This window comes from Gigantopelta aegis, chromosome 1 (assembly GCF_016097555.1).
Source record: "Gigantopelta aegis isolate Gae_Host chromosome 1, Gae_host_genome, whole genome shotgun sequence".
NCBI lineage: Eukaryota > Metazoa > Mollusca > Gastropoda > Neomphalida > Peltospiridae > Gigantopelta > Gigantopelta aegis.
The window spans coordinates 29,913,790-29,930,263 of NC_054699.1; the positions used below are offsets into that span (position 1 = coordinate 29,913,790).

Below are 16,474 nucleotides of genomic sequence, written 5' to 3' on the forward strand. Positions count from 1 at the left end.
GTTAATAATCAGTTAAAATGTATATTGTACTGCAAGAAACTTAGATCTGTTTTCCACTATATATACACTGTGAAAACCCTCAAAACCGGACAATTTACTTGGTCCCAAAGGGGGACGGGACACAGCCCAGTGGTAAAGCGCTCGCTCGATGCGCGGTCGGTCTGGGATCGATCCCCATCAGTGGGCCCATTGGGCTATTTCTCGTTCCAGCCAGTGCACCACGACTGATATATCAAAGGCCGTGGTATGTACTACCCTGTCTGTGGGATGGTGCACATAAAAGATCCCTTGCTGCTAATCGAAAAGAGTAGCCCATGAAGTGGCGACAGCAGGTTTTCTCTCTCATTATCTGTGTGGGCCTTAATCATATGTCCATATAACCATATAACACCATATAACCGTAAATAAAATGTGCTGAGTGCATCGTTAAATAAAACATTTCTTTCTTTCTTTGGTCCTAAAGGTGTCTGGTTTAGATGGGTTTCACTGTACTGTGAAACCTCTCAGAAGCAAACCCTCTGTATGCCCTCAAAACTGGACCTTTTTAAATATCAATGTAGAACAAAACCTCTCTAATTTGGTTACCCCATAAAAAGAGAATTTCTACTTGTTCCAATGGGCGTCCAGTTTAAAGGGGTTTCACTGTATATATAAATATATTGGAGGTGTTGGTTTTTAGGGGGTTCATATTAAAACTTTTAAATAACAAGCAATCTGAGAGTAGCCTACTGCTAAAGCAATACATGTTATCCTACTGGACTCAACAAGTTTTCGTATCTCCTAAGTTCAAGGGTCATATCTCTCTGAAAAATAGTTAAATCACCATGAAATTGTGTGTATAACTTTTTCTCTTGCACACTTTTTCTCTTACACACTTGCATTTAACATGAGGTCGTTCGTAATAGGCCTGTATGACATCATATTAATGTGAGATGGCGACGTGAGGTCATTAAACACAGTTTTAAATTAATATTTTGTTATTAAAACCGTCATTATAAAAGCTATCTTGTTAATTTGTAGTGTTAAATTTTAGTTAACACATAAAACAAACACGGCAAATATGATAATGTAGTTTATTTTTGATAAAATGGTCAAATAAAAAAAGTTACTTGTTCAGCCATTTTTGTCTGTTCGTGTAAATTAATGGTTTATTTACCAAATGAATGAAAGAAAAAGACTATCATATGTGGTCATGTGGGATAGAAAAAAAAGTACACCCTCTGTGGTGAAAATATCGACTTTGGGACTCGGCAAGCTTCATCCCAAGTCGAAATTTCGACCACCTCGGATGTACTTTTTCTATCCCTCATGATCACATATGATGGAGTCTTATAATCATGCCCAGTTACATATTAAGTATGACTTTCATGGCGATTTACCCATCTCTGACAGAGTTATTGCCCTGGAACTCGGGAGATAAGACATTTTTTTTTTTATTGTGTACGAATCTAAAAACGATGGTGTATGAATGTCCTATTGTCAGTTTAGAAGGCAGGTATCTTTGTATGGTACATGTACTCGGTCGTACTCAGACATAACACGTGTACACATTTCAGTTGGTCAAATGAGTTATGGCTTGCACGAGTCCAAAATATTGTACTCGAGTACTCGAGTGTCAAACTCAACCTGGACCAGAGTACCCGACATTTACACTAGTTGATAACGAGACTAAGGAATAAAGTAAAATAGCATTATGTATCTTAATTCCAGCATTGAACATGATGCCAAATCATGCCATTGTATTGAATTCCATATACGTATTCAACTTTTGTTTTCCCTCCATGTCTCCTAGTCCTATAATGTAACCGGCAGGAAGCATATATTATGTCAATACAAGGCGGCTTCTAGAACGTTTATCAAATCCACTAGCCATGGGATCAGTGATTAAAAACATTTACTAGCCACAATTAATAATTCACTAGCCTTACTTTACTTTAAAGTTAATACAATTGTAATAAATAATAGTAACAATAATCAGATATGTCGCCTAAAGAGGCAGATAGAGCTTAAAAACACTAATATTGGGGGCTTGGGGTGGGGGCAGGGTATTCATATTTACAAAATAGACAACTGCAACATTTGACAAAAACTAAATTCACTTGTCGTCAGGCATGGCAATAGCAGTTATTTAACTTATTATATCACTAGCCATGGGAGTGGGGCTACTATAATCTAGAAATCCTGCAAAATGATGTAAAAATATAATTAAATGAGAGTCCTCTTTCTTGCACCGGCGCTCGAGTCTTGTGAACAGACTCAAGTCTTGCTACATTCGGCCACTGCCTGAGTACTTGAGTACTCGTGGAGACCCTAGTTGTATCTAACTGTAACAGACATGACTATAGCATTTTATATCTTACATTAGCCAGAGTACTCCAACAGTAAAGAGAGCCAGACAGACATTTGGACAGTTGTTAATACTCTCTTACAGGCTAATCTTACATATCCTCAAAACCCAGGTTTAAAGAAATTTAAACATCTTTCCAAACATAACTTTTATACACATTCTTGCTTGCTCAGTTAATATATATTACAGCCCATTTCAGTTTCAATAGTTCATTTGTGACACATATTCTTAGAGGAAATCCGCTACATACATTTTTCCACCAGCAGCAGATTGGATCTTTTATATGCACTTTCCCACAGACAGGAGAGCACATACCACAGCCTTTGATATACCTGTCAGAGAATGGGTCCACTGAGGTGATTCAATCTTACAATGCAAGTAACTCGGACAAGCACTACCAACAGAGCTAGATCCCCCCCCCCCCCCCTCCACAGCAGGGGGGGGGGGGGGGGGGGGAGACAGTAGCCCAGAGGTAAACCACTCACTTGATGCACGGTCGGTTTGGGATCAATACCCATGGGCTATTTCGTGCTCCAGCCAGTGCACCACGACTGGTACATCAAAGGTCGTGGTATGTGCTATCTTGTCTATAGGATGGTGCATATAAAAGATCCCTTGCAGCTAATCGAAAAGAGTAGTCCATGAAGTGGCGACAGCGGGTTTCCTCCCTCAATATCTGTGTGGTCCTTAACCATACATGTATGTCTGACGCCATATAACCATCAATAAAATGTGTTGTGTGCGTCAGTACATAAACCATTTCCTTCCTTCTTCCCCCCCCCCCCACCCCCCAGAAGAGAGTTATGTCTATCTGGAATATATCAAATATTTAGAAGTCAGGCCTCAAACTACACAGTTAAAGTTAAAGTTTGTTTTGTTTAACGACACCACTAGTGCACACTGATTAATTAATCATCGGCTATTTGACGTCAAACATTTGGTAATTCTGACATGCAGTCATGAAGAGTCATGATTTGGTGAACTGTTCTGATTACTGAGAGCTGTATGTAGCCCTGTTTTATCATCCATTAAAGGCGTTTGTAGGAGATATCGCTTCTTATAATCTTGATTGGTCTAATTTTAATCACAAGACAATGTTGTGTTACGTCACTGTGTTTGTTTCAGCACTAAACCTACCATTAACGAGTCTACCACTGACATTCAACCCACATCACTGACATTGTTTACAACTTTCGCAAATGAAAAGAATGATAATGGATGATAAAAAGATGATAAAAAGAATACCCCCTCATGTCTTGTGATATCATAATTTATCAGCACTCGGCAAGCCTGGGTTTTCATGCTTTTATCAACTCGTGCTAATAAATTATGATATCGCAAGACACGAGGGGAGTATCTTCTATATATCAGCCACCGATGCTGTATTTGAAAGCCAGGGAGTGGACAGTATCTAGCCGAGATCTATTCGGATTTGTTTCTTCCCATGTGGGCAGGTTATTCTCTCAATATGTATGATCTGGACTGGCCGTCGGCGACACTTGTAGTAACTGATTTTCCTGTTGCTGGCTGTTCCGACGTGGGCTCTTTGCTATGGTAGTTCTTTTCAAGGGACAACTGTATCTCTCCAAGATTAACAGAAAATGTTTCTGCATCAAACTTCGGCATACCTGTTAATGTAAATATTGGTGATGACTTGGATGACAGTATAGCTTTCAATGCTTCTGTCATGTTTGAGTTTTTGGCTGCTGCTGCTACCATTGCCATTGTTCTTGCTTCTACTTCTGACATTTCTGTTGCTGTTGACTCTGCTGTTACTGTTGTTGCTCCTGCTGCTGCTGTTGTCACTGTTGATGTTTCTGTTACTGTTGCTGCTGATGCTGATGCTGTTGCAACTGTCCACCAACGGTCAGCAGATTTGAAAGACTGCCTGGTAGTAGGATGGTGATCATATTTGCCCGAGCAGATGGCCGAATGGTACAGCCAGTCTTCCTGCTGACACCATTTTGAGCAGTAGCGTGTCTGCAATTCAGAACAATATAATTACAGTTTCAGATTCAGTTAAGCAACCAGCAGGCCTCAAATTTGTCAAATAAGAGGGCAATATGGTCAAAAGGCCAGGCAACAAGACAACCTTCAACAAGTGTAGTAATATATAATATAAAAGCACTCATTAAAAATAAATAAATAAATAAGTGTGAACAGTTTCTAGTCATTTCCCTAGAAATTAGGCAAGGCATGTTAGACCAAACACTTTGGGGGCATTTTCACCATTTTCAGGGCACTTGTTTTTCATTAAAAATATAAAAAAATTTAAATTAAAATAAACATTAATGTAATTTATGTGCTTGCTTTAATAAATGAATGGCACAAGATATAAGGCAATTTTAGAATTATTTACTGAAAAAGGCATGTTTAATCTCATGGCAGCATGGCGCTGATTGAGGCAAGATGGTGCTAGACTATCAAGGCATGGTACTGCACCATGCTAAAACAAGCTAGGGAAAACACTAGTTTCATGTTTTGGTAATAAAACAACTTTCAGATGTGTTTGTGCATGATGACCAATTACTAACAACTATTTTTAAAATACTTCAGTCATATTTCTAGGATACCAAGTGTTGTTCTTACTACATTAGATACCCACTTAAAGCAGGGGGGTTTTTGGGGTGGGTTTTAAAAAAAAAAAAAAAAACATTTTGGTGTTGATAGACAAACCTTTCCTTTATGTCCTTTTTTCCCTTTTCCCTGTCTTTTGTCCCCTGTTTTACCTACTCATGATGATTTAAAATAAAAAGATATATGGATATACTTGCGCAATGTATACAACAAAGGAATGTAACTACCATATATCATGTATATCATATATATATGATGAGTTCAGGTGCAAAACGCGATATTTGCCGCAAACCGCGATTGATCCTTATGAAATTGTATTGGGTAAATCCTGTATTTTTTTATCAAAACGCGATATACGCCAATTAAAAAAGTCACTTTTACTGAAAATGAAAAATGGATATACAAGTATATCGCATTTTGCACCTAAACTCTTCATATATATATATATATATATATATATATATATATATATATATATATATATATCTAGTTTTAAAATGTTTACGGGGGAGCATACCACCGAACCCCCTAAAAACATTGTTTTGCATCTTCGTTCTCAGTCAGCCCCCCCCCCCCCCAATGTCTACTTGCTTCCCCGTGCCTGGCTAGAATTAATACTTGATTAATAATGTAAAATGTACATTGATTTTTATTTTTAAAATATAAATGTCTTAAAATTGCAAATAAATTAAATAAGAAAATAAGAAAGTAAAGTAAAGTAAAGTAAAGTAAAATAAAAATTAGAAAGAAAAAATAACTAAATTGAAATATAAAATTGTATGAATATATTGCGTTTAACAGATATAGCGTACACTGCATCTAATGAATAAGTGAACAACAACCCTTTCTCGGTCACATTTATTAAAAACATAACTGCCTAGGACGATTGATCTGTAATCTTTTAATTATTAACAAGGCTTCTCAACATAACGTAATAATTGATACAGAACAATGATTGCACTGAACACGTCAATCGAATAGGGTCTCAATAGTTGAGTGCGCATGTGTACAAGCGCACAGGCGGTACTTCTAAAAATAATAGTCGGAGAGTTACCTGTTATTGAGATGGCCTCTGATTAACAGCAATATATTGCAAACAAAACAATCGGTCTTAGGTTTATTCAACTTAATTATGTCATTCTTAAATCTTGTAGTCGGGTATTGTGATTCACCAGTAGTAACGTGCACACCATCTCATTTGCATGTCAGACGTCGACTCTGTAAACAGCGATTACAGTCGGCTTACCACACAGTGAGCTCAAACAAAACAGATTAATCGGTGATTTATTTGAGTTTTTTTGCCAAAGTTTGATAGACATTCTCAGTCATTTGTGACATTAATTTAGCACACACACAAAAAAAAAATCGTTATTTATATGTGCAAATAACCGATATATAGCCTGTAGTCTGTGCAATTAACCGGATGTTTTGTAGTGTTATAAGGGCAAATGGTTCCGTGTTGGGTGAAAATAGTCGATTAACCGAATTATGCTATAAACCGATGTGCAAATAAGTGGAGATGACTGTATATCGCATTTTGCACCTAAACTCTTCATATATATATATATATATATATATATATATATATCTCTAGTTTTAAAAATTTTACGGGAAATTGCAAATAAATTAAATAAGAAACTAAAGTAAAGTAAAGTAAAGTAAAGTAAAGTAAAATAAAATAAAAATTAGAAAGAAAAAATAACTAAATTGAAATATAAAATTGTATGAATATATTTTTTAGCATTAATTTTTTCCCTCGAAGGTATATTTAAATTATGGGTTAGTGGTTTAGTTTGGTTGGCTAGTAAAAACTAAAAACATTTTCCAGAAAATTCTTGGTTAATAAGAATTTGTTAAAATTAGCCATTTTGTAAATAATTTTCAAGAAAATAAATACATATACATGAACATCTGAAATTTTGTTTAAATAAAGTTCTTCCAGTGTAAGCCCTGAAAACAAAATTATTTCCAGTGTGATCCTAAAAACTAAATTATTTCCAGTGTGATCCTGAAAACTAAATTATTTCCAGTGTGATCCTGAAAACTAAATTATTTCCAGTGTGGTCCTGAAAACAAAATTATTTCCAGTGTCAGCCCTAAAAACTAAATTATTTCCAGTGTCAGGGCATAAAATTTGGCACGAACGATTTTGTCGTTCATCTGTCGGTTATTTGCAAAACCAATATCAACATAAATGACCGATCGTTCGTGTAAAAGCTGTAATCGTTCGTCAGAAAATTTTAATAGACATCTTGGCTATTCCTGAAAACTAAATTATTTCCAGTGTCAGGGCATAAAATTTGGCGCGAACGATTTTGTCGTTCATCTGTCGGTTATATGCAAAACCAATATCAACATAAACGACCAATCGTACGTGTAAAAGCTGTAATCGTTCGTCAGAAAATTTTAATAGACATCTTGGCTATTCCTGAAAACTAAATTATTTCCAGTGTCAGGGCATAAAATTTGGCACGAACGATTTTGTCGTTCATCTGTCGGTTATATGCAAAACCAATATCAACATAAATGACCGATCGTTCGTGTAAAAGCTGTAATCGTTCGTCAGAAAATTTTAATAGACATCTTGGCTATTTTGTTTTCACTGTTTTTGGAAGAAAATAATAAAATAACGGGCCTACATTGCCGATTGTTGGTTATTTTGGCCGATATAGGATTCTTATAATTTCGGTACTCTCCGTTCAGACCCGGAAGCATTATTAAAGCTCAATGCTTCCGGGAAATCCCTATTATCTATTATCATTTTATTCAGATTATTGTTTGGCACCAATAAGTACTCCCCTGTGAAAAAAACTGATGGGGTTGTGTGTTTTGTAATGCAAACCAGACAGCTTTCAAGTTGGTTCTAGCATACATTTTTTTAAAACTTTTTTTTTCTTCTATTTATGCATTGTCGTTTAATTGCCGTGACCCATTAAAATTTGCATTTGTATCTGAACTACCGAAGAAAATCGTTCGTGTAAAACTGAAACCACACAAACGACATGTCGGTTGTCTCAAAAATTCAAACTGTATGCCCTGCAGTGTGATCCTAAAAACAAAATTATTTCCAATATGATCCTAAAAACTAAATTATTTGCAGTGTGATCCTGAAAACTAAATTATATCCCGTGTGATCCTGAAAACTAAATTATATCCCGTGTGATCCTGAAAACTAAATTATATCCCGTGTGATCCTGAAAACTAAATTATTTCTAATGTGATCCTGAAAACTAAATTATTTGCAGTGTGATCCTGAAAACTAAATTATTTCTAATGTGATCCTGAAAACTAAATTATTTCTAATGTGATTCTGAAAACTAAATTATTTGCAGTGTGGTCCTGAAAACAAATTATTTGCAATGTGATCCTGAAAACTAAATTATTTGCAATGTGATCCTGAAAACTAAATTATATCCAGTGTGAGCCCTAAAAATTAAATTATTTCTAATGTGATCCTGAAAACTAAATTATTTGCAGTGTGGTCCTGAAAACTAAATTATTTCTAATGTGATTCTGAAAACTAAATTATTTGCAGTGTGGTCCTGAAAACTAAATTATTTCTAATGTGATCCTGAAAACTAAATTATTTGCAATGTGATCCTGAAAACTAAATTATTTCCAGTGATCCTGAAAACTAAAATATTTCTAATGTGATCCTGAAAACTAAATTATTTGCAATGTGATCCTGAAAACTAAATTATATCCAGTGTGAGCCCTAAAAATTAAATTATTTCTAATGTGATCCTGAAAACTAAATTATTTCCAGTGTGATCCTGAAAACAAAATTATTTCCAGTGATCCTGAAAACTAAAATATTTCCAGTGCGAGCCTGAAAACAAAGTTATTTTCAGTGCGAGCCTGAAAACAAAGTTATTTCCAGGGTGATCCTAAAAACTAAATTATTTCCAGTGTGATCCTGAAAACTAAATTATTTCCAGTGTGAGACCTGCAAACAAAGTTATATCCAATGTGAGCCCTTGAACCTAAATTATTTCCAGTGCAAGCCTTGAAATTAAAAAATTATTGGCTTACCTCTAAACAGGCTGCACATCTTTTCAAAATCTTCCTCTCGGTCGTGGAGACATGTCGAAGACAGTTGGCACAGAATTCCTTCATGGCTGCCTTTCGCTGCCAATATATAAACTTGCAGTCTTCAGCATGACTCGGCCAATCAATCTGCATGCACCGTGTTGAACAATAAACATTGGTGAGGCATTTGTCGCACACCATACCAAGCTCCATCACCCCTTTGCAAGAGCAACATAGCTTCTTTTCTTCCGATGCATTTGACATTAGTTCTAAAATAATGGAAGATTCTAATAAATTAATAACAAGAAATCTGAGAGTACTGCTAAAGCAATATATGTCCCCTACAACACATTTTTGTATCTCCTAAGTTCAAGGAAGGAAGGAAGGAAATGTTTTATTTAACGACACACTCAACACATTTTATTTACAGTTATATGGCGTCAGAAATATGGTTAAGGACCACACAGATATTGAGAGAGGAAACCCGCTGTTGCCACTTCGTGGGCTACTCTTTTCGATTGGCAGCAAGGGATCTTTTATATGCAACATCCCACAGACAGGATAGTACATACCACGGCCTTTGTTACACCAGTTGTGTAAAAACAAAATAAAAAAAATTTCATGACAGTCAAACTTGATCTGTAACACTATATGATTAAGCTATACACAATATTTTAGCTCAGTATCTCGAGGCATTGTGAAAAAATGTCTAAAAACCTGTATGTGGAACAGACTGACAGACAGAAGGGCGGAGATGAAACCTATCATCCATGGCCCCGTTCCACGAAGTGATCTTAGCCCAAGATGAACTTAAGTGCATAGGGTAGCTATGTGCTTAAGGTAATCTTAGGGCTAACATCACTTCATGGAACAGGGCCCTGGCAGGGGACTATAACTTATAAATAATAAGAAGAAAAAGAAAAAGAGACACAATGAATAATTAATCATTGGGTACTGGATATCAAACATTTGTTAATTTTGACATGCACATGTATGTTGTAGGGTATCTGAGAAAACCTGCCACATTTTTTCATTAGCAGCATGGGGTCTTTTATATATGCAATTTCCCACAAACTGGAAAGCACATATCACACTCTTTGATATGCCAGTACTAGTAACTACGGCTGTAACAAATATATGTAGTGGCGAATACGATACATATCACGAATACGAATATGTATTCATGTTTATGAATACAAAAGTGAAAAGGTTTTGCAGAAAGGAAGAATATGTTTTAAAAGGTAAATGTGTTGTGGGGTATCAGTCCAATGGGTTGAATAAAGAAAATGGATTTGTCTATATGCTTGATCTAATACAAAATCGGTCCATACATTATAAGAATAAACAAATCGATATTGTGTTTTCGTTAGAGTGAATAGGAAATATAAATTGTACGGTTAGCATTACATATATGTATTCATGTATTCGGTTCAGCTAGTGACGAATACGGAATACGAATGTAACTATGAAACAGATTGCCGTTTGGTGCACCGAATATTCAAGTATATCGATACACACCTAGCAAGTACTGGGGCACCGGTTGGGACGGGAGTTTTTGTTGTTTTACGAATGGTGGTTCAATCATATAACTACAATGAAAACTATCTCAGGTGAGCATTCTACTAACGTAGTAACGGAGCTAAATCTTAATTTTGAATGTGACTGACATCAGTATTCCAATGACGTCACTTTGCATCACCTAACCATAAACCAAGTACATGACGTTTCCATTTTCAGAACACTGGAAAAATTCCAGTGCAAACTTGCTATTGAATTTTTTATTTTTTTTGAACATTACTAATGCACCTGAATGTGTTTGAAGAAAATCTTCTGATTAAAACCGGCGTGACGTCACACGGCCTAGTTACCACTCATCCGGGTCTTTGGGGGTGAAGCAAAGCCTTAGTGATTACTGGTTTACATAGAATAAAATTATCATATTAACTTTTTACATGCCTTACATATTGTCATTTATTTTCTGTAGCTAACACATAGTTGCAATACGTCTTATGTGTATTATAACAGCTTAGGTTGCCATATAAGAGAAACGAACAACGGGAATCTGAATTAGTATAATATATATTTAGTATTTCAGGGCAGGTTGGGTAGAATATAATTTTTGTTGATGCAATTTTCAGGTAATGTTAATTATAAATTTTAACAATTTTGAAATGATAAGATAATTATTAATATAATAATTATGATGTGGGCTACAAAATATATAATTTGTATTTATAATAAAATTTGTATGCATGATTAAGTTAATTATTTTTATGATTTAATAATTATTTTATTTCCAAATAATATATAATAATTAAACAATGGCAAAGTTGTTACTTTACAACTTCAAAATTACAATAGTATTATTGTCATATCTTGTTATATAGATGTATTGGCAACAGTATAATGTTCCACTGAATACATTCTTTTATTCTTAAAACAAAATACTGTTTCTTGAAATAATGAAATGCTTTTGTTTTTACAGATTGCAAAATTACCACATGATGTTGCCCTTCCTTACTGGTTGAATGCAGGCAACAAAAAATAGCAATAATAAAATATAGCCATCCTCAGACCTTGACATCTAGGGGGAGCAATATCTCTCTCTACTTACCCATTATACCTGAGATTAGTTCAAGGAGAATAATATATAGTTTCCTTTGGCATGTGAATTTATATACATGTATCAATATGGTAATATTTTAAATTGCCCCCCATAAACTACATTAGGGAGCAAATAATCAGTTCCCTCAGTTATTTTCATGTCGAGGTCTACAACCTAATAAAACATAAGTGTTACCTCATCGAACAAACATGCAAATGTTTTAATAATAGGGTTTAACCTGGTATATTTAGTAATAAAACACAAAAACCTACCTGAGTAAATAATGGTTAATATATATATATATATATATATATATATATATATACTCTTCAAAAAAAGAAACGCAAAAGGGTACAAATGGGTTATAACTCCGATTTTATGTTTCCTACCGGTTCATGCTTTGTGAATATAAGGTCACTGCATGTCCCAAACACATTCCCACGGTTACATTCGATAAAACGCAGCTACTGTAAAATAAAGTTTCAAAATGTGAATATTCTCAAAAACGCAGCCACGTGCAAACCATGTCACCACTGCACGTGCGTTGTCTGCACGTGCAACATGAACACCGACAGTATAAAAGTGCAGGGTGTTCGCTTGCCTGGCCTCTGTATCTGGCCGACAGTTGACAATCCAGGACATGCTACGTCTCAGTGAACCGCAGAGAAACAATGCCATCGGCCGACTAGACGCAGGCGAATCCAGAACGGCCGTTACCAGGGCATTCCATGTGTCCCCAAGCACCATCTCCAGACTGTGGGACCGTTACCAGCAACATGGATCAACACGTGACCTCCCTAGATCCGGTCGACCACGGGTCACTACCCCCGGGCAGGACCGCTACATCCGGGTACGCCACCTTCGGGAACGATTGACTACTGCCACCTCCACAGCCTCAGCAATACCAGGTTTGCGCAGGATATCCGACCAGACCGTATGGAACCGCCTACGTGAGGTAGGAATTCGTGCCAGACGTCCAGTTCGAGGTGTCATCTTAACACCACAACACCGTCGACTCCGACTGCAGTGGTGCCAGATTCATCGACAATGGCCTCAACTGCGATGGAGACAGGTGTGGTTCAGTGACGAGTCCCGATTTCTGCTCCGACGTCATGATGGAAGATGTCGCGTGTATAGGCGTTGTGGTGAACGTTATGCGGCAAACTGCGTGCAGGAAGTGGACAGATTCGGCGGGGGTAGTGTCATGGTGTGGGCAGCCATCTCACACACTGGCAGAACTGACCTGGTCCACGTGCAGGGCAACCCGAATGCACAGGGCTACATTGACCAGATCCTCCGGCCACACATCGTTCCAGTTATGGCCAACGCCAACGCAGTGTTCCAACATGACAACGCCAGGCCTCACACAGCACGTCTCACAATGGCTTTCCTACAGAACAACAACATTAATGTCCTTCCTTGGCCATCGATATCACCGGATTTGAACCCAATTGAGCATGTATGGGACGAGTTGGACCGACACCTCCGACAGCGACAACCACAGCCCCAGACCCTGCCCGAGCTGGCAGCAGCCTTGCAGGCCGAGTGGGCCACCATCCCCCGGGACGTCATCCGTACTCTGGTTGCTTCAATGGGCAGGCGGTGCCAGGCAGTTGTCAACACATGCGGAGGCCACACCCGGTATTGACTCCAGATAACCTTGACCTTGGTGGTGTGTCCTATCACTTACTCACAATGGACTAGAGTGAATTGTGAACAATCCTGCAACATTTGGTAATTATCAGACTCACCATTCAATAATTAAATCAATTCTCCAAATGTTACGACAATGTGGTTTTGCGTTTCTTCTTTTGAAGAGTATATATATATAATATAATATTGGTGTTGTTATATATCTAGTCACAATGGATATTGCAGATATTTTCTTGTTCAGTCTTGTGCTGTATTGGAATTGTTATTGCAGTTCAATTTAAGTAATATCTACAAAACTAATTTTTAATAGTATACAATGTACAGTTGAAGAAAGGAGGCAAATATGGTTGTTAATAAACTGATCTATATCGGTATGCCTTCTACTAGACTACACGTATTTAACCTAAGTTGCTTTTAACCCGGGTTAAATTACCTCATGTAAATGCACTTATGTAGCATATTCAAGGAAAATATATGAATGAGATGGTTAAATGCTATATTCTTCATGTCAAACAGTGTGTTCAAAATGGAAAACAAATGTCAGATATGGCAGTTGACCATTCATTTTATTGCAGGTAATTGCAAAAGCAGATTACACACACAAACACACACACTGAACTGTAGAATACCATAAAACTACATATATATGTAAAAAGGTAAGTCCTCTAACTTGAACAAGCAAAATGTACCACAACCACCAAATTATATTGATCCACAATAGAATAGATTTTTATGTATTTTTAGATTTATGTATATGTATGTGTGTGTATATATATCTATCTATATATATCTATCTATATATATGTATACATATATATATATATATATATATATATATATTGTATATATGTATATGTATACATATATATAGATAGATATATATACACACACACACACTTTATATATATACTTAAACAAAGGCACACACACATTATTTACCCTCTGCACCAAAGTAAATACTAAACACACGGAGAGAAGGGGGGAACGACCTATATTTTCTTACTGCAGGCCTGCTACAGACACATTTGCAAAAAAAAAAAAAATAATAATAATTAAAGTTTAAACAAGAATTTAGACCTATATTATAATTATTATATGTGTGTAATTTAGCAGTATAAAGTTTTATTTAAAAAAAAAAAATAAAAAAAATAAGATGTAGTAGCTGTAGTATGGCAAAATAAATACAAGTATAGATAATATCCAAGCAACTATGATTAAATGAAAAATAAAGACCACACAAATTTAATGATAAAGGAATATACTCTTTATTCAAGAAATGGATGCATCGTTTTGTTCGGGGGTTTTTCATGGAAGACGATGGAATTGTGTATTTTATTTACAGTATAATGTGGGATTTTTATCACTGCACATGCTTTAACCATTTTGTTTGCTAAATTAATCTCTGTTGGTGTCAACAAGCAACAACATTAAAGTCAACGTAGTCGCATTCTGTGAGGGAAGCCATGAAATTACATCAGGTTTGTCGTTTTAATGACCCTACCCACAAGCGGCACATAGTCTTTTTTTTTGGAAATTTGTAAAACAATATTTTTTTTAACATCATGTTATGGTTTATGCAGCCAACTGCACAACATGTTTTAGGTATCGTGACCGTTAACTGTTGTAAATGATCGACCAAAGTTGCCTCATTTCACTATCAAACCATACGTAACTAAGGAGAAGCTTCACCGCGTCACGTGATAAACAATGGCGGCCAGGGGTCGAAGTACCCGTATGTTTGATTCCAAGAATGTTAATATACTAGTATATTATATGTATTGTGTACAAAGCCAAAACAAGGGTGCAAAAAGTGACTGTCGTCGACCTTAGTAAACAGTTGCCATTTTTCTCCCCCATCCCATTTACTGATTTAGTGCCCAAGGACTGGTATAATATATCAAATTTTATGGTATGTGCTGTCCTGTCTGTGGGGAAAGTGCATAGGCAATAATGTGCTCTAGTGGTGTCGTTGAACAAACTAACTTTACCAAATGTAAACGGTTACCAGGTTACAAATACAAGCGATTACCCCCATAAGTTACTGCTGGCAATCCAAGCCCAGGCCCAAGGCCAAGGTACACCCAAACCATCCCATTTTCTAGATCCGATTTCAGACTACTTCCTAAGCAAAATAATCAATACAATGTTAATATAACAATAACTTGTTTTAAACTTACATATGTATAAGGCACCAGGCTAGTACATTTATTAATTAAACATTGTCGTGAAAGTTGACAAATTGGTTTTCTTTGTTACTAGGAGTTTTTCCCAGAAAGGGGGAATCCCAGTGCAACATCACTTCCGGCTTTTGTCGTTTTACAAATAAAATCGAAACTACGGACAGGTATAGGTATCTAAAATACGGACGGGAAATGACGGGTATGTCCGTCTGCTGTTAACAGTATGACTAGACGATTTGCAATAATGCCAAGATTGACGTCAGCTCAACGCAATTGTGTCATTGGGAGGTTGCAAGCAGGGGCAACTCAACAAGTTGTGGCAAAACACTTTGGCGTCTCCAGACAGACCATCTCTGTTTTATGGGCACGGTACAACTCCACTCAAAAGTGTTAATGACAGGCCAAGGTCAGGTCGTCCCAGAGTAACCACAGCCGCTCATAATCTACATCCGGGTGTGTCATCTTCGAAATCGAACCACAACAGCAACAACCACAGCGACACAAATCCCTGGACTACGCAGAATTTCTGACCACACAGTTCGTAATCGGCTGAGGGAGGCAGGAATTTTCCCAGGAAGACCAGTGCGACGTTACGTTTTGACCCCACGTCTGCAGTGGTACCAGCAGAGGGTGAGATGGACACGTGCCAGGTGGAGGACTGTTTTGTTCTCAGGTGAGTTTCGTTTTCTCCTGTCACGTGCTGATGGACGTCGAGGGGAACGTTATGCTCCAAACTGCGTGCAACAAGTTGGCCGTTGTGGTGGTGGCAGTGTCATGGTGTGGGCAGGAATCCATCATGGTGGTAGGACGGCTCTTGTGCATGTGGCAGGTGTACTGACGGGCATCAGATATCGAGACGAGATCCTGCAGCATCACGTCATTCCGCACATGAACGTCAACGGTGGAATGTTTCAGCATGACAATGCCGGACCACGTGTTGCACGTGTCAGTCAGGCGTTTCTGCAGCGCCACAACGTCCAGACAATACCTTGGCCTGCCCGTTCGCCGGATTTAAACCCAATAGAACATCTGTGGGATGCACTAGATCAACGTGTGCGCCGGAGGAATCCACCACCCCTAACA

At 37.1% G+C, this 16,474-nt stretch overlaps 1 protein-coding gene across 1 annotated transcript; it reads right to left on the reverse strand.

Moving 5' to 3' along the window:
- Window positions 1-3,507: 3,507 nt before the first annotated feature.
- LOC121367685 lies at window positions 3,508-15,512 on the reverse strand. Its single transcript, XM_041492009.1, has 3 exons — window positions 15,389-15,512; window positions 8,957-9,222; window positions 3,508-4,327 (listed from the first exon to the last, which is right to left on the reverse strand). Exons 2-3 carry the CDS (start codon window positions 9,215-9,217, stop codon window positions 3,803-3,805), a joined length of 786 nt encoding a protein of 261 aa, XP_041347943.1. The 5' UTR covers window positions 9,218-9,222; window positions 15,389-15,512; the 3' UTR covers window positions 3,508-3,802.
- Between the last annotated feature and the right edge of the window lie 962 nt (window positions 15,513-16,474).

Excerpts from the sequence above, each read along its gene's own strand:
- LOC121367685 (XM_041492009.1), bottom strand. The coding sequence starts at position 9,217 with ATGTCAAATGCATCGGAAGAAAAGAAGCTATGTTGCTCTTGCAAAGGG. Across the intron at positions 4,328-8,956 it reads GATGTGCAGCCTGTTTAGAG|ACACGCTACTGCTCAAAATG; the intron begins GTAAGCCAATAA and ends TCTGAATTGCAG.